The 23683-nt window shown below is 47.6% G+C and overlaps 1 protein-coding gene across 1 annotated transcript in view; it reads left to right on the forward strand.

Annotated features, from left to right (window-relative positions):
• Positions 1–23683, forward strand: part of Csmd2 (CUB and Sushi multiple domains 2) — a 522404-nt gene that overhangs the window by 169772 nt on the left and 328949 nt on the right. Inside the window, exons 4-5 of the mRNA XM_013020489.1 lie at positions 7463–7657; positions 14629–14836. Of these exons, the coding sequence (XP_012875943.1) occupies positions 7463–7657; positions 14629–14836 (403 nt within the window). The remainder of the gene's footprint in view (positions 1–7462; positions 7658–14628; positions 14837–23683) is intronic.

Raw genomic sequence — 23683 nt, forward strand, 5'->3', positions numbered from 1 at the left:
ACATGTTGATGGGAATTGGGTAGCCCCCTAAAGTGCTGCTGTCTCACTCTCTCTTCCTTTCTCCCTCTCTCCTTCTCTCTCTCTCCCTTCCCCCCTCCTTCCCTCTGTGTGTGTGTGTGTGTGTGTGTGTGTGTGTGTGTGTGTGTGTTTCTTTCTGACTAGACAGTTTTGACAATCCCTGGGCTCCAGTATGGTTGGGGAAAGATGGTTTGAACAGTTAAAGCAAAGCTTCCCTCAGAGAAGAAGCCAGCCCCCCTCCTCCCCAGAATCCTGGGGTACCCCAGACCTACTCAGGCCCTATGTAAGAGTGTCAAAGCTACTCACTCTGTGGCTACTCTCCTGCCCCAATGCTGAAGTACCCCCCACCAAACTCCTAGCTCTAAGCACTTGCTGTTTTTCTTCCCCTAGTCCTAGCGCTTTAAGAGTTAAAGGATGACCAGACAGTAGTGATTCACATTCCTAACCCTAGCTACTCAGGAGGCTAAGATCTGAGGATCCCAGTTTGAAGCCAGCTTGGGCAGAAAAGCCTGTGAGACTCTTATCTCCAATTAACCAATAGAAAACCAGAAGTAGGGGTGTTCACATGGTGACATTCTGGCCTTGAGTGAAAAAGCTAAGTTAGACTGTGAGGCCCTGAGTTCAAACCCTATCACTGGCACCAGAACAACAACAATAAAAAAAGATTTGGTCTTTTTTTTTTTAAGAGGCAATGTCTCTGGGTGAGGATTGTTAAATACACAATGGATGGTTAAATTTACATGCTGAAGAACAAATACTTCTTAGCCTAAATGTATCCCAAATACTTTAAAGGTTATACCTTTAGAAGGTTATAACTTGTATCTTATGTGGCAAGGGTTCTGGGGCCTGTGGTGTTTCCTTTGTGGTGTGGATTCTGAAGAGTCACAGATAGTAGAGAGGCCATGGCATTGTGGCCTAGTCAAGGGGAATTTGCTGAGTTTCTCTGGCAGTGGGGGTAGGGGTGTCTTTGCAGTCTCAATGGTAGTGTGGGTTGGGCTGGAAGAGAGAGGGACTCAGAAGGTGGCCAGACCACTGGCTGGAAGGCAGGGGTGCAATCACATAGCTTAAAAAAACAGCCCAGATATTGAGATTAGTGCCTAGCAAAGGCACTGAGATCCATTCACAGCTTTGAGCCTCACCCCCAGCCCTGCTCTGTTTCCCTCTCTCCCTGTCAATGAGGCAATAGTTGTAGCTGCTCATCTGTCTGGGAGAAGAAACAAAATAGAGGAATCCAGATGATGCGCTGGTCGTATTAAACCCCAGGAGGTGGCTACTGTTATTACTGTCCTACTTCTAACCATGTTAGCCTTCTGCTCTCCTGATTCTACTCTCTATTTGGCAAAATGGCATTTGTAATTGCAACCTAAAGAATGGCAATGAGGCTATAAATCACTCACCTGAGATAAAAACATGAGTGAGTGCACTGCTGCGGGAGGTCTGCTGCTGTTTTCATAAATAAAGTCCCATGGAATGTACACACGTGTTGCCATCTGCCATTCTCCCAGCAGGAAAGCAGCCGCGGGGGAGAGAGACTGTGTTTATAACTAGTCCTTTGCACAGAGGTCCATACTTACATTCATACATGTTCACATGCACACAGAGACACATACATGTATATATACACGTGCATACATGCATATCTATTTGCATATGTGTGCCCATACACATCCATACACATGGAATCACATCTTTACGGGTACACATATATGCACATACAGGCACACAGGTATGTATACATAAACACACACATATATACATTTTACAACTTACGTGCATTTTTATGTGTGTCTATATGTATGCTCAATACATTCCAGTTTCCAACTGGACCCTCTGGTTGCCCCAGGCAATAAGTCAATGGCTAGTTATTTCAGGAAAACCACTCTGTTCCTGGAGGCCTCAGAGATATGAATAGACAACTAAAGAAGCAATTGCAAGGAGAATCAGCTGCTGTTTGTTTGGAACCCAGGGTGTTGTGAATGAATGAATGATAAAGGCTATATGACAAGTACAGGAATTGAAGTACATGTAAAATCCCAATATAACTTCCCAAAAGGAGCCCCCAGACTCTGAGCACTTAAAATGTGGGTCTGTGAGATCACAACACTAAGGATACGAAGAGTGAGCCCCACCTAGTTAGTGGAGTCGGAGGTCCGGGACTGTAGGAGTCACTTCCTGACAACATCAGAACATTCCTTACATCCTGGTAAGCTGTGCTCTGGCACGATTTTCTGGCTTATGCAAGACACCTAAAACGTCAAGGAGGGTATCATGGAGGAGGTGACATTTAACTATAACCTTGGTAGCTGACCAGGCATTTGCCAGAAGGAGAATCTGAAAGCTAGCAAGGGGCTTGAGGGGAACCTGTGGTTTGGATAGTAATAGAGGTGGGGACGTAACAGGACAGAATTCAGAAAATGCTACCAGATTACTAACCTAAGCCTTCATTTCCTGACAGCAAAGGGGAAGTTCTCCAAGTGTCGTTTTCGTTCTGTCATTTTTATTTTATCAGCCATTCAAACAATTAGTTTCTCATATGAATCACCCAAAAGGCCAGACAGAGGACCTACATTTGTCTGTCTTCCTTGGTATGCACATAAGCATACCAAGTAATTAATGTATTATAAATTACTATATTAATTGAAGATAGTAAACTTTATATTCGAATATATCATTATTATAAAGCATATATTCAGGTATTGTTAAATTTATAGGTAATATATATCAAATGTATAATATAATAAAAAAAATCCCTCCAGAGAGGAGCAGAGAAGAACCAGAGACAGCAAATTCAGTTGGCAGTTTAGGAATGGAAATGTATGCAAAATGCTTAATGCTGAGGATGGTACAGAGTAAGTTTGCAACAAATTATATATAATTTTTTGTACTAGTTCTGGGGTTTGATCTCAGTAACTCTTGCTCTCATTTGGCTTTTTGCTCAAGGCTGTTGCTTTATCACTTGACCCATACCTCCACTTCTAGCTTTTTACTGGTTAACTGGAGATAAGAGTCTCATGGACTTTCCTGCTCAGGCTGGTTTCAAATCCTGATTCTCAGATCTCAGCTTCCTATGATTACAGATGTGAGCTACCAATGTCTGACTCTAATAAGTTAAATTGAAGAGGTCAATGACTGAGGATACAAGACTGTAAAAGTGGAGCGAGATCATGTGGTTGGAATGCTTCCCTCTTAGCCCTGGCCACTCACTCCCAGTCACATACTTATACATATGTGTGCTTATGCCCGATCTTTGCACACATGCACACATGTAGCTCTGTCAGTCTCTTCCTTGGAGGGGCTACAGGAAGACCAGTTCCTTTTGCCTGAATCCTTCTCGTCACTCCTACCACTTTGCATCCATCATATGGCCACCAAGATGAATGGAGTTCCTTGATGGAAGATAAGAAGCCAAAACATATGGAGGGTGCTTGTCCAGAGAGCGTAAATGACTCTTCATTATAATACAGGAACCAAAGTCTCAAATTAAAAATAACACAAGGCCTGATGTAGCTGCACTCAAGCCGCAGAGGAGAGTCATTGTCATACAATCACAGAAACTGTTACGTTGATTGGCACGAGCTGGGCTTTGTAGAAGGGACAAAATTCCCCACAGCTAATCTACAGTGGAATTGTTCAATGTCAGGCACAGCTTTAATAATATCGTTCTGGGCTGCGTTGGATGTAAATATCCTCTCTTCATTTTGTAAGCAATCAAAGAGAAGCTTTATAGACAGGAGAGCATGAACGGTTATAATATTGCTGCTGAAAAACACATGGACAAAACAAAAAAATTAATAAAAGAAGGCCGAGCCTGAGAAAGGATTTGCTTTGTGGCTTATCTCCAATCTTCCACCTCTGTCCAGCCAGTTGCTCATTAGATACACAACAAAAGGGCACGCTTGAAATGTTACCCTTGATGTTTATTCAAAAAGTACAGGGCTGCCCAAATGGACTATTAAGTATGGATAATCAGATGACTGTCTTGTGGCTGTCTGAGAAGGACACAGGAGGAAAAGAATTTTCTTTTATAAAATGCCTACTGTGTATGTGTGTGTGGGGGGAGGTGCTTTGCCTTCATCAGAAAGAATGTCACTTTCAATCAAAAAGCTGATTGGTAGAACTGGAAAGAATCCAGCCTAGCTTTTGCTATCTCCTAGCCTGGCCTGGGAGGAAGCAAGTAACTTAAATTCTCTGTGCCCTAGCCCTGTCACCTGCAAAAATGAGGCAGACACGCACACATGCATGCACATGCGCACACACACATCCTACAGGTTCTTTGAGATGGGGGCAGTAAGTAAAATAAACATTTAGCCCACAACCAGAAACCTACCAGGTACTCAAATAGTATAAATCTTAATCTCCACGGCAGCTCTATTGAATAGATTGAATTGTGTCCCCTCAAAATATATGTGGTCTTTGTGGATGATCACATCGGAATGAGGTGATTGGAATGTGCCCTAGCTAATAGACAGGTGACTTTACAGAAAGGGGAAACGTGGGCACCACGATACAGAGGAACAGCTTACGTTGAACAGGGGGCGAGATGCACCCAGCATCCTAGGAGCACCAGTGGTTGCCAATGGCCATCAGAAGTAGTAGGGGAAGAGGAAGGATTGGCATGCAGATAGCCATAGTTTTTCATCTTTCAGTGTCATCTGTAAAAGCAAGACAATAAGCTTCTGTTCTTTGCAGCTGGTAGTACTTTGTTACAGCAGCCCTCGCAAACGAATACACCCCTTACAGGAAGAATGAGAATCTCTGCTTCCAGAAAAAGCATTAAAGCCCAGAGAAGGAAACTTTACAGCTCAAGTTCATTCAGCCCAAATGGTCAAGCTAAGATCTGAACCCAGATCTTTCTGAGCACCAGGTCTGCCTGCTCTCCATTCACCAGGAGACCTCTTGGGATCAGAGCTTGAGATACCAAAGAAGATGGTGGTGGGAATGGGCTCCATTCATTTATACCCTGGTCCCAGGAGAGTCCCCAGGCCAGAGGGGTCTGATTGTGAACAGCTCATTAAGTAAAGAGGGGTAAGCACTTGAGAGTTGACTTTTTAAGAAGAATCGACTTTTATTTATAGTGACGTTCCAGTCATTAATTTCAAAGGAAGAAAGCCCCAAAGCAGAAGCAGGTTCATTAAAATTTTGACATTAGTAATTTAATTAAACTAGGTCTTTGCGTCTTGTTGCGGAAAATGAAACGTTAGTTCTACACTGGTCCCCAGCCCATTTCCCTGATGGGTTCCCTCCCCTCACCTGGGCTTGTATTCTTCTCCAAATGTTTACCCTACTTACCTCTCCACCCCCAACACATGCGCACACACACACACACACACACACACACACACACATGATCATATTGCCTATACTATAGGTAGGCAGCAGAGGATGGTGGGAAATGCCAAACCAGCCTGCACCAGGGGGTCATAGGAAATGCTAAGCTTGGCCAGTGGATAGGGTGATGGAAGAGAATTCTTTCATCAGCATCAACTCATATATCAGAGGCAGAGATTAGAGAAGGAAGTGCTCTTTGGACCTCAAGATTATCCAGCAAAAATACAAGCCTGGAGAACAGAGATCTACACTGCCATTTCATACCTATATTCCCAGCACAGTAGACCCACAATAAATTTGGTGTTGTACAAAGAAATTAACAGATGATTGAATGATTCTTTAAACAACTAATGCAGGAACAGGCAAACGTTTCCCTACAAATGAGGCTCCATCTCTTCTCCAGGATTCACAGATGAATCACCTAGAACTGCGCCCTTAAGGCCACACGGCCTGTGGAATAGGAAACTCCATTGAGGAAATGAAGGCTCCCAAGGGTCATGTGACTCAAGACCATGCAGAAAAAAACACTGACAGCACCTGGTTTCAGACTCTGATCAGGATGCCCTCGAAGCTTATCAGAAAGGGAGGAAGACGATGCAGAAAGACTGTTCTACAGAAGGCTCTGAGATCACCAGGGCCAGTAAAGAGGGTCCAAGACCATGGGCATCAACATACCATGGGCAGGAAGAGGGTCTTTCAAGGATTTGGGGAGGCTGTAGGGTCCAGCCCACCTATCATTGTTCCTCATCATCGTTACTCCATTCTCTCACTCCAGGCTCCCTGATTGTCTACATTATCTCTAGCCTTAGGACCTTTGCACATGCTATTTTCTCTTTTTGCTTAGACTAATTCTTAGTAATCTCTTACTCCTCCAAGAAGTCATCCCGTAACCTGGGATTGGTACCCTGTCTGGCCCCTGTAGTAGGACACTTATCCTATCTTTAATATCACACATCTTTTTTGGGACTAGCAACTTATATGGTCACCTGTTTTGTACTCAGTGGTGGCCAGGCTTTGCATGCTGTAACTCATCCATCTTCACAAACCTTTGAGGAAGGTGCAGTTGTGATTCCTATTTGAGGCACAGATTGGTTAAGAAACTTGCTCAAGGTTCCTGCCTAAAGTGAGCCATTGGGCAGGGGGGTGGCATGTATGTGTGTGTGTGTGTATGTGTGTGTGTGTGTGTGTGTGTGTGTGTGTGTTCTACACTCCTCTCCATCTCCGAGAAGCCTTCATGAATGATGGCTGGATAGACTCACAGAGAGGTCATCGAACAGCACCTGACTGTGGCTGGCACCCACTGCTGATCTGTGTCCTGGGGGGCTGTCCTGGAATGGTGGACCTATGACCTGTGGGGCACAGACAGGGCCAATGCTGAGGATAAAGGCAGGGACCACAGGAGCTGGGTCAGGGGCAGTGGGTGCTGCACGCATCCAGAATGTCTGTGTGTTCCCCACAACCCTCCTGCCCCCTGCCACTGCTGGTGGTGGCTGGGGGTACTCTTGAATGTCTCCAGGCATCCCTTCTAGAAGTGATGGTCCACTTGTGACTGCCTCATGATTCTGGCTCTGCACCGTGTCCTCCAGCTCTGAATGAATCTCCCTTTCTAAGTGGGCTAGGCTGAGGTTCTGAGTCGCCTTTAACCTCTCCTTTCCCACCCCTTCCACCCCCTCCCCCAGCCACAGGAGCCTCAGCCACCACACAGAGCACACATGGAAGGAAGGACACTGAGTTTCACCAGCAACTACTCTCTGGTGTATTCAGGGTCCCACTTGCAGAGTCAGAAGTGAAAGCAGCTCTGCCCGAGGGACTGGGGCTGCTCTTAGGTCATCACAGACCTAACTCACACCCAGGGCCATGCATTAGAAAAAGCAGGGAAGGTACTGTCCTATCACAGATTTCTTAAGTAGCTCCTCCTTCACCTCTGACCCCTCTTACGTGGAACCTTTTCTCTGAGAATTGGCAGCCTTGAGGAGGGGTGTCTGCCTGCATCTGCCAGCCCAGGTACAGAAGACATAAATGCCTAAGAGGGTAACTGGTCTCAGGTGCTGCTGGGATGTGGGGGTGTCCAGGCTGCGACCCCGCTCACCTGCTGCCGGTCTCCCTCTCCTCACAGTTCTCCCCAGCCACACGTGCGGGAACCCCGGGAGGCTGCCCAACGGCATCCAGCAGGGCTCCACCTTCAATCTCGGCGACAAAGTCCGCTACAGCTGCAACCCCGGCTTCTTCCTGGAGGGCCACGCCGTGCTCACCTGCCATGCTGGCTTTGAGAACAGTGCCATGTGGGACTTCCCTCTGCCCTCCTGTAGAGGTAGGTGGTCAGAGGTGGCCTCATGGGGGTGTGGGGGGAGTAGCAGCTGGGAGGGGTGCTGAGGCTTCCTGAGGGATCTGTCTTAAGTGGGCAGTGATACTGCTCTGCTCCCCACTGCCAGACGCTAAATTGGAGGACCCCTGGAGGGTCCTTATATCTAACTCCACATCTGCCTCTGTGGAGGAGACGGGCATCAGGAATGACCAGGTGGGTCTGATGGGACTTTGACCCCCTTTGCATAGCCCTTCCTCACCCTCTCCCTGCCCACTCCAGGGATGTTACCCTTAGTGGTGTGATCCTCCAAAGGTGGTGGCATGCAGGTGACAGGGTGACAGAAGAGTCAGCATGACAGTAAATGATATCACGGTCCAGGCCATGGAAAAAGGACCAGTGTTCTCCCAGAAGGACTAGGAGTATCACCCTCGTGTTCTAGTGCCCCGTGTTCAAGGCAGAACTAAAAGTGTGGGGTGTGATCCCAGGGTGGGCTGTCCTGGGGAGGAGGGGTGCTTCCCTTCAGAGGCCCTGGCCAGTGTGTTGAATCAGTTCCATATCCCATAGTGACAGATTCCTCTCCAGTCTTTGCTTCCCAGGAACCTCCAACCCACAGTCCCACTTCACCACCCTGGCTCTGCTCTGCCACCTTCAGTTGGGAGCTTGGTCCAGTTTTCTCCACCCATCCCTTTTGGAAAACTAAAGAAAAACCCCAACATAATCTTGAAGGTGTTTGCACTCAGCACCTGACTTGCGGAACACAGAGGCAAAGAGACTTGACTTCAGGACAATGCAAGAGACTTGAAATGAATCATGAGTGACAGCCTTTTGGCTTCTTCTTCTGGAAGCTTCTATCTGGCTCTACCCTGAAGGCTCCAGCTCCCCCTGCACTCTCCTCCTCCTCCTCCTCCTGCTCTTCCTCCTCCTCCTCCTTCTCTTCCCCCTCCTCCTCTTCTCCTTCCTCCTTTCGTTCTCCTCCTGCTCGTTACCCTCCCAAGTGAGAGACAAGCAGTAAGGGACATGGAGGTTCTCCTTTGCCAGGTCTGATTGCATCCCACAGTCCAGCGTCTGGATGTCTTGCCATAGTTTTGGCTCCTGCCAAACGCTTTTCCTTCTCCTAGCTGACTTCTCTCCCTCCTCCTCCTCTGAAATGCTGGACAGCAGCCTTGGCCTCTACTCTGGGAACTTTTTTCCTCCATGGTACTGGGGCTTGAACTCAGGGTCTAGGGATTGTCTTTAGCATTTTTTGCTCAAGGCTGATGCTCTATCACTTGAGGTAGAGCTCCACTTCCAGCTTTTTTGCTGGTTAATTAGACCTAAGGTGCTCTCAGACTTTCCTTCCACAGGCTGGCTTTGAACTGGGATCCTCAGTCCCATCCTCCTGAATAGCTAGGATTACAGGCATGAGCCACCCCCACCCAGATGACTCATGCATCTCCTGAACTCTCCTCTGAGTGACTCACTGTCCTAAGCTTCTAGCCCAGAGGACACTGAGCCTTCTACTAACCCTCTCCCCCTCTGCTTCAGACTTGGCCCATCTCTAAACCTGAACTCTTTCCAGTTTCCCCCAAGCCTCTGCTGCCTGCCCCAGCTCCTAGAGGAGCATTGCCACCCAAGCCAATCAAGTTGGGCGCAGTGGGTAATATTGATCTCTCCCGTATCTTATGCCTTGCCGGCCAGGTCCTGCCTTAAGCACTTCTCAGAAGGCCCTGGTGATATCTGAGCCCCCTTAGCCACCAGCTGCCTCACTACAGGGACTGAGTGGACAGTTGTCCTCCAGCTCCCAACAACTCCAGTCCATTCTCCCCCACAGGTGAGAACTTTGAGCCACAGATCTGACGATATCACCCATCACTTAGGATCTCATCGGAGGCTCTTCATCCCTGACAGGGTCAAGTTCTACCTCCTTAGCATGGAGCACAGCCGCTTCCAGAAAGACTCCCAGACTACCAGAGTAGCCTTTCTACTGTCATTTCATTTCCTCTGAAGTAGCTCCCTACCTGAGCACACAGCAGGCTGGGCAGGTCAAGTCTTGCTCTCAGAAGGGCTTCTTGGAGACTCCCTGCAGCCTACGGAGGGGGGGGTGGGGACTCAGATGTGCCTGGGCTCAAAGGCTGGGAGAAAACAAATTCACTTTCTTTCCACCTCCCAGGGTTTCCCCCACTCCCAGCCCTTCAGGTCCATTTCTCTATTCCAATTGGCCACAGCTTCAGAAGCGTCTTGACAAGCATCCTCAATTGCAGAGCCTGGCTTGTCCAAAAATGATTTTCCAAACTTGTGCTCAGGAGACTGAACCACCCTACAGCCAGAGGTGCTTACCAAATGCCCAGTCTGTGCCAGAAACTGCAGCCCTGTCAGTATGAGGTTCACATTCAGGAGAGAATGAGCCTCTTGGCCTTTTCTTTCTCTAGTATAGAACTCTCCAGGGCTGGCATCCCTGAGCAGATAGACCTCATCCACTGGGCAGCCATCCATAAATATTTGCTGGGTGAACAGCTGCCTGGATGGATCTAATTTGTCACCAGCATTCAACAGGCACACAACCTGAGAGGCAACTTTCTGGTCCAGATTATCACCTGTACCACTGCTTTGAGTGACCCTGATTTCTTTAAATCCAGGGCTTCTCAAGCAGGTTGGAGTACTGTGTGTATCTTCTCCATCCAGGAGATGCCAGTTGCTGGCTAACGGGGGCAGAGGGCACTGCTGGGATTGGAGCAGAACGGGTAAGGGGCTGACTCTTATGGAGGCCTAGGCCAAGGATGCTGCTTGTGGCAGCTTGATCAAGCTGGCTGAGACAGGGGTCAAGCAGGGCCTGTGTCCTCCCTTTGTTCTCTCATTCTGGGCACATTTTTGAAGGCAGAGGTCCCTGGGTAATACTGGGATTTGTGTAACCTCTTTGACCCACACGATGAAGACTGCGTACATTTCAACATCTGGCCTCTGACTTGTGAGTGACATTGGCCTTGGATCAAAGGAGGCCTCCAGAGGAAGGAAGGAAGGAATTCAGATACACTAGGGTCTGAGAAGCAGGTGGTGAAGAGAAAACTGTCCTTGGAGATTCAAGCCAAACACTGCCGGCTGTCACCAGACCTGGGGGAACAGGCGTACAGTCTGCAGAAGCTGAGATGGCTCGTGTTGAGTGGCATTGCAGATTTGCCACCCTGGGGAGAGGAATCTGCAGAATGTGAGGCAGGAGGTATGCTGGGCATGAGTGGTAGCTGGAGTAATATACAGGCTTGGCTTCTGCACCATATAGGCCAACGCAGAGCAGAGTGGCCACTAGCATGCTGCTACATCTCTCTGAGTTTTAAATCTAGGTCTCAAAGTAAGCAGCCTTCCAGGGCTGATTGCTTACTCATTCACTCACCCAGTGAGCCAACAGCTTTGTGAGTGCCTCCCGTGCCCAGCCAGTCATGGATTCAATTCTTGTTTACCGACTGCCTATCGTATGCCAGATATCGGCCTAACTACAGAGAGCTGCAGTGAAGATCCAGCCAGACCAGATCCCACAATCTTCTGGACCTTCTCAGCCAGCAGCCAGAGCATAGAAAAGTGACAAAAATCAAATACATAAATGGCTGTCCACAGAGGTGATAGGTGACTGAGTCCTAAATGATCTCCACCTCCTGAGTATCTCGGCTTACAGGTATGAGCAATTGCTGTCCAGCTTGAATCCCATGGTTTTAAGCATGCTAAGCAATTGCCTCTTAACTCCTGAGTAGCTTGGATTACAGACATACATCTCCACAGTAACACTCATTTCTTAATGTGATGAAGCAGGGTCTTTGATAAAGCCAAGGTTGAAGGTGTGAAGCTCAAAGCCTTAGAAGATGTAATTGGGACATTTCCTGAGGTCCCAGCATGGACAGACACATGGAGCTATGTAGAAGAGAAAGAGCAGGGCTGTGACATTAAGGCACCGGGACACTGGCTCTCTTAGTGTTGTACTTGAGTTGTAAGATGGCAGCCTCTTACCCAGACCCCTAAATGTTTCCATCTCCTCTGAGCTTGAGAGCCCAGGGCTGGGAAAAAGTGGACAGGAGTTCCACTGCTGAAGACCTTAGAATCCAAGATGGCGCACTGGAGGTGGCCTGGAATGGAGCGGTCTCTCATGAACATTCCTTCCTCCCCGAAATGCCTGCCATTGTAGAGTTAACGGATGTCAGAGGAGACCTAGGGACAGTTTTCTAAAATTACGGTTAATTGAAGAGACTTTAGGAGAGCCTAAAGCCAGTCGTAAATAAAGCCATAAAAGTTGAAAAGACAACTATCAGCATAACACCCTGCCCCAAAATGCACAGAGCCCATGCTCTGTGAGAAGGAGTGAACAGTGCCGATGAATATTTTAGGCCTGTGGTGTCAGCTGAAGGTTATATTTTATGACTCCAGAGTTGTAACCATGAAATATGATGCCTTGTTTAAAGTGTGAGGAAAATCTCCAAATGGCTTTTACAGCGTCTTCCATCAAAGGAGATGGTGCTGGAGGAGTAAGGGGGTCTGGGGAGCTTAGGAGGCTAGGATGATGTCTTTTCAGAAGACCAGAAGTTTGCACACTGAGTGACAAGTGTCAACACTGTCTAGCAGTCATTGGCAAACAGTGTAAAGTTTGGCACTCTTACAATGGCTTAGCCAAGCACTGCCAAATAGAGAGGCCTTATCATCACAGAGACTACATCTATACTACATCTCTACAGCTGGGGACAGCTGCAACTGGCTCAGCCACACCCTGTGTGATTCTGTGAACATTTCTTAAAGTCCCTGAGCTTCTGTTTCCTTCTTTATTTATTTGTGCTACAGGTGTTTATTGACTACCTGCTGTTTATCTGGAAAGGTGTTGCTTATTAATTGCCTACTGTATACCTAGAAATATGCTAGGTATTTATTGAAACTGAAAAGATGCTAGGTGCTTATTGCATGCCTGCTATATATCTAGAAAGGTGCGAGGTATTTTTTGAATGCCTGCTGTATATTCAGAAATATGCTAGGAGAAATATGCTAGGTACTTATTGAATGCCTGATGGATAAGGGAAAAAGGTGTTGGGTAATTATTGAATGCTTACCCAGAAATGTGCTAGAGACAGAGCAGACATAGCCTCTACTTTCAGGGAGTTTGCTGTCTAGATATGAAATAAACAAATTTGGAAAGTAATTATGGGAACATGAATGCATGGGATGGGGAGTTGTTTCTGGAAAGATCGTCCAGGAAATAACACTTAGTCTGGTACAGAAAGGCTGACAGGGGGAGCCATGGAGGCCCCATGAGGTAGAGAAGATGGTTCCAGAAAGAGATAGCGTATTCTGAGAAACCCTCAGGCAATGTCAGCTACTTGGAAGGCAGAGATTGGGGGAAATCATGGTTCAAAGCCAATCCTGGCCTCCCAACAAAAGTTGGTGAGGCTATTTGTAGGATGCAGTTTCTATGATATTCCAGTTGCTGCTGCCCGTCTTTCCTCTGCTGACTAATACGGAGTCCACAGAGCTCTTTATCTTGGACAAATCTTGGTACTTTCTTCTATGCTCATGGTCATGCTTTTCCATGAAATGCCTTGTTTTTTCTTGTGTATCTTGAGAATTTCTATACATCCTTCAAAACCCGGCTGTAATGATGTCTTCACTGTTGAGCCTTCCGAAATGGACTCAATATCTTAAGCAAATGTCCTACATTTTATGAACTACACTCTTGGAAGACAGAAAAATACACTGGCCAAGGACCACATCCCCCAAAGCGGAGTTTTGGGGCATAGAATTTCAGGCCCTTCTGGCCCTATGAGTGGTGTCACTTTTGTCAAGTGACTTGAGTCTCTTTTTGTCCTGGTTTCCTCACCTGTAAAATGAGAACAAAAGGACTACAATATGCTTGAGATGAAACATACAGAGTACTTAGAAGAGTACCTGGGATAAGAGCTTAGTGAACAGTGTCTGGCCTGATGGTCCCTGTTACCTCTGGCTCAACTGAACACTGACATGCCTGTGGTCTTCCTCTCTGCATTTCTGAGCTAGCCCATGCACTTCAGGGGCACAGGGGCACAGGCCTAGAGAGTGTGGGCAACTCTCAATGGATCCCCTAGGCATAGCAAGAGCCATATCTATTCCCAAGGCCTATGGTATTTCAAAACTAGTGCTCTAAAGTACCATGCATGAATCAGAGCGTGACCTTTGGATCCTCTTCCCTGAATGAATGTCACATCTTGGCTAGGATTCAGGCCAGAGCAGCAAGGCAATGCCAGGTCCCTCTTCAGGGACCACTTACACAAGGTTTATGCCCTTGGGGAATCCCAGTGGTGTGCAGAAGCCATGGGAACAGGCAGAGCACCATGTCTGAGGGAGCACAGAAAAGGATTTGGGTCTGGAAGCTTCATGAGACATGCACTGGGAAAAAGTCAGCATATGTAGAAGGACAGGGGCAGGAGGTCTGAAAGTAAAACTTGGGACTGAGCTGCCTGGGGGCAGGGAAGATGGAAAGATTGTCCTGTCCGGCCTGGGATGCCCTTTGAGATGTTCTTAGGGAGCCGTGTTACCTTCTGGGTTTCGTTGATCATGTCCGAGGTTTACTATAGCCTAGTAGGAAGCCACATACTGTTCCCCTCAGTTCTGACTGTTGGCTTCTCCTCTCTCGTGGGTATCAAGGATTACTGTGGTGTAATGGCAGTTATCGTGTGCCGCCTACATCAGGATTCAGTGATGATCTCTGCTACCCATTTGCTGTGTGAACTCGAGCAAATTACTTTAACCTTCCTGTGGCATGGCCTTCTTTTCCTCTTGAATGAGAACAGGGGTATGTGAAATTGTCAGTACAGTATCTGACACCTAGGATGAGCTGTGGAAGTCTGCTGCCATTGTTACTTGCACAGTCTGGACCGATGTGTGCATATATCCCTTTTCAGGACCCTTTCTGCTTGTCGTGAATGAAGCCTACCAGGTATGGCAGTGCCACTGGGAACCCGAGCACTCATGTGATCCTCTTGTCTCTGTACCTGCAGCGGACGATGCCTGCGGTGGCACCCTGAGAGGTCAGAGCGGCATCATCTCCAGCCCACACTTCCCTTCTGAGTATCACAACAACGCTGACTGCACATGGACCATTCTGGCGGAGCTCGGAGACACCATCGCCCTGGTCTTCATTGACTTCCAGTTAGAGGACGGATACGACTTTCTGGAGGTCACAGGGACCGAAGGCTCCTCCCTGTGGTAAGTCCACACCTGGCCCCCTCTTGTGGGTCCCGTGGCTTCTTTGGCTTGGGATGCATAGGGTCTTTTCAATACCAGGACCTGAAGCCTCTTTGTTATTCCTTATACCTGTACTTGAACCTGTGTCTTATCACAAAGCACAATCTCCACCGTGTTTTGTAAAGCCAGGGTACATTTTTACAGGGATTTCTAGATCTGATATAAAGCTTGTCTTTCCTGAAGAATTTCATGGTAGATCTTAGACGAGTAACTTGACTTTGGCTAAAATGGTCTCAGGATATTGACAGCATCTCAGGAAAGCTCTATTTCTGGATACTGAGGCAGAGCATCCCACAGAGAGATGAACCTCAGGGATGATGCTTTCCCCCTCTGCCAAGCTGTGAGTTGCAGAAAAGCTCCTATCTTACTATGCAAAGACCAGCTTCCTCTTGTCCTGGCTTTGCAAAAAAAAAAAAAAAAAGGCTTTTCCAGTCTTGGTGTCTTCCAACACTTGGACCACAGGTTGTGGCCAAGCTGAGTTGGGTTCTAGAGTGTTCTGCTGGGACTGACTTTACACATGGTGGTGGGTCATTTAGGACATGTTCTTGTGTTCTCATATGGCTGTGTTACTATGATGAGCCATCAGGAGGTAGTGAAAGGTTGCACGTCCTAGTGCATACCATGCAGGGATGGTCATGTTCTCTGCCTCCATTGCTATAGGCTGGTAGGGGCAGGCAGGGCTCTGTGCCCAGGGATAGAGAGTAAAGGGGCATCACTTAGGATTGTGGGTAAAGCAGGAAGTGGATGGCTGTAAGAGACAAGGAAGTTTGTTGTCTGGAGGGATGGAGACATGATGTCAGGGGATGGCCAGCAAGCTGAGAAAGAGAAGGGGAGAGAGGGGAAAGAAACAGGAGGAGACTCTAACCGCATGTCTCCTGGAGAGATGCTTTTGAAGTGATGAGTTCTCCAGTTGAATGAGACATGGTCTTTGGAGGGAGGGGGTCCTGGTTGGTTGAGGAAATACATCAAACTCATGGCTAGGACCTAGGAGTGATGACATGGGAAGGGACACTTGCAAAACTACTCACAGATTTGGGAACTTGTTACCCAGTGAACTCAAGTTTCCTAGTGCAGTGGAAGGTGACTGGACCCAGAGTCAGGAGACCTGCTGTTCAGAATTCATTGGCTCAGTGACTATGCAAGGAACCCAGGAAGCTGAGGTCTTGCTCTGATCCATAAACCCTGCTGTTCCAAAGCACCAGTGACTCCAGCTAAGAGTTGGGTTGGTGGCAGGGGACTTTCACTGCTCGTTAATCCTCATGAGCTGCAAGGCCAAGCCTGCAGACCCTCAGGCGTGGCCATTTTGTGTAAAATATCAATTTTCTGGAGGGCAAATGGAATATGTGTGCTGCTTGGAGGATGTATGGAAAATGTGCAAAGGTGGAATGAACAACATTTTTAAAGTCCCATTGTACTCCCTTTTGGCCTTGTGTGTGTGTGTGTGTGTGTGTGCGCGTGCATGTGTGTGTGTGTGTGTGTGTGTGTGTGTGTGTGTATGTTTGGCTTGGTCAAATGTCAAGCTAGCTGGCTATTTATATACTTTATATTTAGATATTTTAATAGTACAAAGTTAGAGTCAATATATTTGCTGTCTCTATGTTTCTGTTGGTGGTGGTGTGACAGATTTTGTTTTGTTTTGTAGTACTAGGGGGTTTAAACTCAGGGTCTCACGCTTGTTAAGCAAATGTATTATCATACCACTTGACCCATACCCCCAGACCTTTTGTGTACTGTTATTTCATTATTTTGCTGAGAATGGCACCTGGACTGTGATCCTCCAATTTTAAGACTCCTACAAAAGCTGGAATAACAGGAATATGCTGCCACACCCAGTTTCTTTCATTGAGATGGATTCTTGTGAACATTTTTGTCTTCGCTGGTCTAGAGCTATAGTCCTCCTAATCTCAGCCTCCCACATATCTGGAATGACAGGTATACAGCACTGTGTCCAGTTATTGGTTAAGAAGTGTGAACTTTTTGCCTGGGCTAGTCTCAGGCCCATGATCCTCCCCATCTTAGCCCCCTGTGTAGCTGGGACTATATAATCTGAGCCACTGTACTCAGCTTAGTCATGTTTTCCTTGTGCTAGACCTGGTTTGAACTCAGGGCTTGAGCATTATCTTTAAGCTTCTTTTGCTCAAAGCTGCTGCTCTACCGTTTGAACCATGGCTTTACTTCTGGCATTTTTGGTAGTTTAGTGGAAATAAGAGCCGTACAGATTTTCCTTCCTTGGTTGGCTTCAAACTGTGATCCTCAGATCTCAGCCTCCTGAGTAGCCAGTATTATAGGTGTCAGCCATCAGCACCTTGCTGTTCATTGTGTATTTTTAATTTAACATGTTATGTTATTAACTGAGGTCACACAGCTAGGAAGGAGCAGAGTTGGGGTTCTACCCCAGGTTAGTCCCAGTCCCAAGCCTGTCTTCTAGTTGTGACTGCCCACCACAGCATGTTAGGTCTGAGATACTCCTCATGGTTGTATAGCACTTCTTCAGAACACTGAGACCTGGTCTCTTGTTAGATTATGCTCGAGTCTTTCTTCTCATACATAGATGCAACAATCAATAACCCATACCAAGGACTGGTGACTCACACCTATAATTCTAGCTTCTCAGGAGACTGAGATCTGAGGATCATGGTTCAAAGCTAGCCTGGGCCGAAAAGTCAATGAGACTCTTATCTCCAGTTAACCAACAAAAAACCAAAGTAAAGGTATAGTTCAAGTGGTTGAGCAAAAAAGCTCAGGGATAGTGCCTAGGTCCTGAGTTCAAGCCCCAGAACTGGTGCAGGAGTACACATACGTGAGCATGCGCACGCTCTCTCTCTCTCTTTCTCTCTCTCTCTCTCACTCACACACACACATCAATAACCATACAAGCTCCCTCTCCTCCCAATCTTTAGATCTGTTTGACTCATTTGTTTATCCATGGGCTAAAGCCAAATGGTTTCCTGCAGCTTCTTCCCCACCCCCAGCTATGACTTTGTTCATTGTCCAAACTTCTGGACTGAAACCAATCTGAAAGATATCTCTTTTCCTATTAAGTCACTCAGTAGGACAGGAATTGAGCAGAGGAAATCGTTAGGGGAGTCGTTCAGAACTCTTTGCTATAAGATTAAATGATAATTATTTACAGGGCTCCGTGTCACCATTGCCAGGCAGGATGCATTTGTTGTTTTAATTTATACTTGCACAGCAATTATAGATAAACAAACGTGGAGGCTCAAGATGTCTGTGTGAGAGGAATCCGCTCTCTCCCGGTCCCTCTCTGTCATAGATCCTTGGATTTTTGTGAAAATTCGATGCTGCTAGTTTACGAGTCTACTGCTTTCATTAGCATGCATTAAGATTTCAGGCTGTTCTCTTGAGTTCTGGCCAAGGTGTGGAAAGACAGCAGAAAAGATAGTGCTGGAAAAGATGGATCTGAATAACTGGGCATCGCTTACCTATCAAAAAGATAGGGCCCCCTTCCTCATGGGGCCTGGCTTCCCTCACATGCAGGGGCGGAGGCATGTAATATCCTGACTCAGTCTCTACACTTCCCCTCCCCCAGCAGAAAGTCCGTGGTAGAGATTTAATTAAGGGCTCTAGCTGATGTACATTTCACAGACTAGTGGAGGAATTGTGGGGTTGATAATCTTGTATTTTGCCAAGTCAGGATATTTGAAGAAAACCTAGCAAGTCCTCAGCATGCTGTTTCATAAAACAGGACATCTCACTACTGCCCAGAGTGTGGCAGGAACTAATCTTGGGTAACCTTGCACCAACTTCGTAACAGATGGGGGATCTGGGGTGGGGGAATGTACGGAAGCAGAGAGTATCAGTACCAGGACCCCGTGTGCCTGCCCCCCACAGCTGTTGTGGCCTGGGTTTTCTCCATTTGTGTGGTTTGTACCAGCCTTCAGGAATCCATTGGTGCAGATTTCAGCCAGAAAAGTCTGTCACTGTGCCGAGCCTAGTGCCTGCTACTGTGATGTGTTTGAAAGTCCCCTGGGTATAGAGTGGACGTACTCTCCCTGTTTTGGTTGCTTTGTGTGTGTGTGACATTGACCATGAGCAGGAGCTAGGCAAGGCTGATCTTGGAAGTAGATGTGGTATTGTTCCCTGATTATACATCCCATCTCACACACACACACACACACACACACACACACACGCACACACGCACGCATGCACGCACACACACACGCATGCATGCACGCACGCATGCACGCACACACACTTTTATCTCCAGCTCACTGAACTCAAGTTAGAGGTCAGATTCTCCACACCTGATACTTCTTGGGGACAGGGTGTTTTCTTCTTTTCTTCTCTCTGACCATCATGACGTCCTGGGCCTTCCCCCTCTCATTAAAGGAAAATGCTTTTACCATGGCTAATGTTAAAGGTCCCAGAGGTCTTTAGAGGACTGGGGTTAGGGACAATGAAGACCTTCTTAATCCTGGGGTCTGCGTCCCAGGATGATATATCAGGACACGTTGAAATGAGTGGCTGGGACAGCCTCTGAAGGAAAGTCAAGCTGAAGTCACTGAAGGAAAGGCAAGCCAGAAGCCACTCAGACCTGACTCCCACATGGTGGCATCTTTTTGCTTTGCTTTTCTTTTTGAAGACAGGGTCTCGTTATATAGCTCAGGCTGGCCTAAAACTGTAATCCACGCTGGCCTTGAACTGGTGGTCCTCCTGCCTCAGCCTTCTGAGTGTTGAGATTACAGGTGTTATGTCAGATCAGCTTGACCTCCCTCTCTTTAGTAGTCATGGCATTTTTGCTAACCCCTCTGAGCCTCGGTTTCCACACCTGAAAATAGGGTTGATTATACAAGCTATAGGGCACGCTGAGAGTGCTTACAAGGACACTACTCTCTGGTTCCTCATAGGTATGAAATTCCTGAGATGGGGAGCAGAGTCAAGGCATCACTCTAGGGGAAGGGGAAGATGGGGAATGCTAACAGCCCAGAGTCTGTACTTGGGGCCACTGAGGCCATCCCCAGCCTCCAAGCCCGGGGCATCTTACCAGGCAGAAGGACACAGCCTGGGCTGCCTGGCTGCTCGAGCTCAGGAGAGAGACTTTGCTGGAAGCTCAGAGGCCAATTGGAGGGCAGGAGCGGACAGTGAACTTTGTAATCATGGCAGTGTGGCCTCTCTGGGCATCCTGGGCAGCCAGCTGCTGCTTTAAAGAAGCAGAAAGGGGCCCCATGAATTCAGCTGGCTCTGGCTTCTTCTCTGTATAGGGCTAGGAGTGAGATCTACACAGTAGGAGTGGCTGGTCCCCTGCCCCCAGGGTACCCACAAACAGAGTGAAAGGGAGAGGGACAGAGTGTGGAGAAGGCACTCAGTACATTTATGTGACAGAGGGGAGAGGAGAAGGCATCTCTGCCTAGGGCCCTCGCTGTCTCTGGCTGTAGGGGTCAGGGTCCCTCTGGGCCTCCCTTCTGCCCCCACCCCAGTGGTTTCCTTTAGAGCAGGGAGGAGGAGAGGCAGAGTCAGGGCCTGGCCCAAGCTTACCACTGAAGCCAGGTTTGTCCTGAGGGTAGAGGTCCTGGATGGCCCTGGCCCATCCCTAGTGTCCTCAGCTGTGACTCCGTGACCTGGCCTCTTGGGAGATTCCCAGCTTTTCTACCTTGCCCCCTCTACCAGACTTCTACTTCCTTCTGAACAGTCAGGCTCTGCCTGCCCATTCTGTATTTCCATACCCCCTCTGTCACAAACTTTCCTCTCCAAACTTGGGAAGAGTAGGAGAGTGGAGAGCTTGCTCCAGGGTTCAGAGGGTTCAAGCACATCAGAATCAAGTAGAGGTGGAAGACCCTCCCTCTCCCCTGCCCCAGGTGGAGACCCTATCTAAACTCAGCCTCAGAGCAGGAACCACTTTGATCTGAGACATGAGGGGCAAGGAGAGAGGACATTATTTTAGGGATGCTGATGGCCCTTTGGCCCAGAGTGCTCCGAGAGGACAGGACATGGTCCTGGGAATTCTCTGGGGAAGACAGTCCCCAGATGCACCCACCAGCGCTTCTGGTATCCACCTGTTAGTCTGGGCTACCCTCTCCTCTGCCTGAGAAGAAGCCATCTGAGTCTACCACCCTGCATTTCCCACATTCTGCCCTAGACCACTCAGTGGACTGGGCTGGTTTTGGAAAAAGGAGTTTCCCTGGAAAGCATATTGGACCAACTCTGGATTCCCTCACCGCACCCCCTCCCCTCAATCCCTCCTCTTCCCACTGAGAGCTTTGAGAGAGCCCCTGAACTTTGTTCTCCTTTGTGTTTGCTTTCATTTCTTTCGGTGGGGACACAAAGCTTCCATCTACTTCACAGACAGTCGCTTTGAACCTCCTGCTAGCAACCTTCTTTCTCCTATGGAAAGATCTTGTTTTAATTATTAGGCATTTTACACATGGAATTTCAGCCGACCAGAGAGCTATTTGATCTCAGGGACTTTTAACTAGGTATTGCATTCAGGGGCCATTAGACACAAATGGAGTCAGAATGAGACTGGCGTGTCATGTCCGGGGCTGGGAGGTGTCTGATAATTACCTGTAGTCACTTATTTGAACGTTCATATATATTGTATCACACCATTGCTTTAGATTCTTTATATTCATGGTTACTTTCTCTCTATTTATTTCCATAAGCATTGATTTAGACTTTTCTACTAACCAGGCTTTCCTAGGTGCCAGGAGACAAAGACACAGCCTGGGGTCCTGAGGAGTTATTTATTCACTACACTAAAGTTTGTGTAATAGCCATACACTCACCGGACCCTGCGGCTTCGAGTCAGGACCGGGAGGAGAACATTATTAAATGTTTTACAATATCATACACTAGGTACTTTTCTAAGAGGTATAAATGAGTTTCCCCAGGGACCCAAGAGAGACATATAATAGCCAGTATTCCTTCAATTAGAGAAATGGAAACCTACCTCTAGCTTATTCAAGCTGATAAGGGAGTATTCTGGTTTCTGTAACTGCAAAGACTAGGAGTCAGCTTCAGGTATTACTAGATCAAGGTATACAACTAATATGAGAGAGCTAACATACTCTCCCTTTCTCCCTTGGCTTTGCTTCCTTCTCAGCCAGGCTGTCCCCATGAGTTAGGAAAAAAATGACTCCCATCAGGTCCCTGTGGCCTATCTGTGTTAGGGACAGAAAGGTAGGATCTTTCTTGAGGGCTCTAATGAAAGTCCTCAGCTGATCCAGAATTAGACCAGACTCAGTCATGTGCCCACCCCTCTATACTTTGAAGCTAGAGGGGCTCTCATTGGTTACACTGAGGTCAAATGACATGTGCTGGGAGTGAAGTAAGGTGGTCCAACAAAGACAATCTCAGGCCTTTGAAGAGAAATAAGGTTGTCCTCCCATCTTCCTGGCACATGGAGGCCCTGTGTGGAGGACCCAGAGAAATGAACTCCCCACTGAGCCCTCCATAAGATGAGCTGAGCAGCCAGGAGTTATTGCCATCAGCACAGAGCAGGAAAGCGCCCTGGTATGTTTAGAGCCTTGCAAGTCAGGAGCAGGGGGTGAAGTAGGAAGGGCAGGCCAAGGAGGCCAGCAATGAGCCACAGAAGAGTTTGGATCAGAGAGAGCTTTGCCCCACGTTCATGGCTAGAGGCAGTGCCACAGGTTGTGGGAAGCTTTTTGATGGTTTCAGTGAGGAAGGAAAATAATCAGTCTGAGTTTTAATGGTGTTAAAAGTCCCAGAAAGCAACAATAAAACGTGCTGGCCACCCTTCAGATAAGAGGTGATCCAACCTTGAACTGTGGCATCTGTGTGGGCTGGAGAGGAGAGGCTGGCATGGAAGAAAATAAAACACATTTCAGGTACAAAACCAGCTGGACTGAGCTCCATGGGAAGGAGGGCGGAGGAAGGGGCAAGGTCTGAGACAATGCCTACCATGCTGGCTGGATGGCCACAGTGGATTGTGTACTGAACAAAGAAATACAGGAAGGAGCTGGGCTGGACCTGTGTGGGGGTGGTTGGCAGGCACTGGCCTCTCGAGCACGAAGTAAACAGTGTAGGGGGAGAAGCAGAAGGAAACAAGGCTTAATCAGGGACGGCAGTACCCTTGTTTACTGGTATACAGACTTTGTGATAAGGCTGAGGAGGGTGATGGGTGAACTCAGTAGCTCCTTGTTCTATACTCAATGGGACCCTGGGCGTGATGAGTGACCTGCTCATCTTTCTCCCCTTGATCTCCATCTCCACCTTCAGTACCCACATCTTTCCATCCTAATGTTGTTTACCCAGAAATACTACTTGGACCCTTGTCCCCCCCCCACACACAGTGGCTTTGTTTTGGGAACCCAATGGTACAGAAGGGGACACACAAGTCCTGTGCCTTTGTAGGACTTCTGGCTCATTTACAAAGCAATCAAAAACATATGGCACAGGTGGCTCACACTTGCTACTCAGGAGGCTGAGATCCAGAGGATCATGTTTTGAGGCTAGCTTGGGTACAAAAGTCCACTAGATTCCATCTCTAAATAATCAGTCAAAAGCCAGGATGGAGGCGTGACTCAGGTGGTCGAGAGCCCACTGAGTAAGCAGGCCAAGAGTGTATGAGGTCCACGGTAATTCAAAACATCAAATTAAATATAAACCACACATCTGTGATGCATCATAAGGAAATCAATGGAATGAGGACTAAGACCCCCTTATAAAATAAAACATTTGAGGGAGACATCACTGGGGAGATGGGATTTTAGCTGATACCTGCCTGTTGAGAAGGAATTGGGACATAATATTCCAGGCACAAAAGCAGAAAGATTCATCATACCTATACCTACTTGCCTTCATGCCTGGAAGGACACAGGCCTGGCA

Source organism: Dipodomys ordii, unplaced genomic scaffold (genome assembly GCF_000151885.1).
Source record: "Dipodomys ordii isolate 6190 unplaced genomic scaffold, Dord_2.0 Scaffold51, whole genome shotgun sequence".
Classification (NCBI taxonomy): domain Eukaryota; kingdom Metazoa; phylum Chordata; class Mammalia; order Rodentia; family Heteromyidae; genus Dipodomys; species Dipodomys ordii.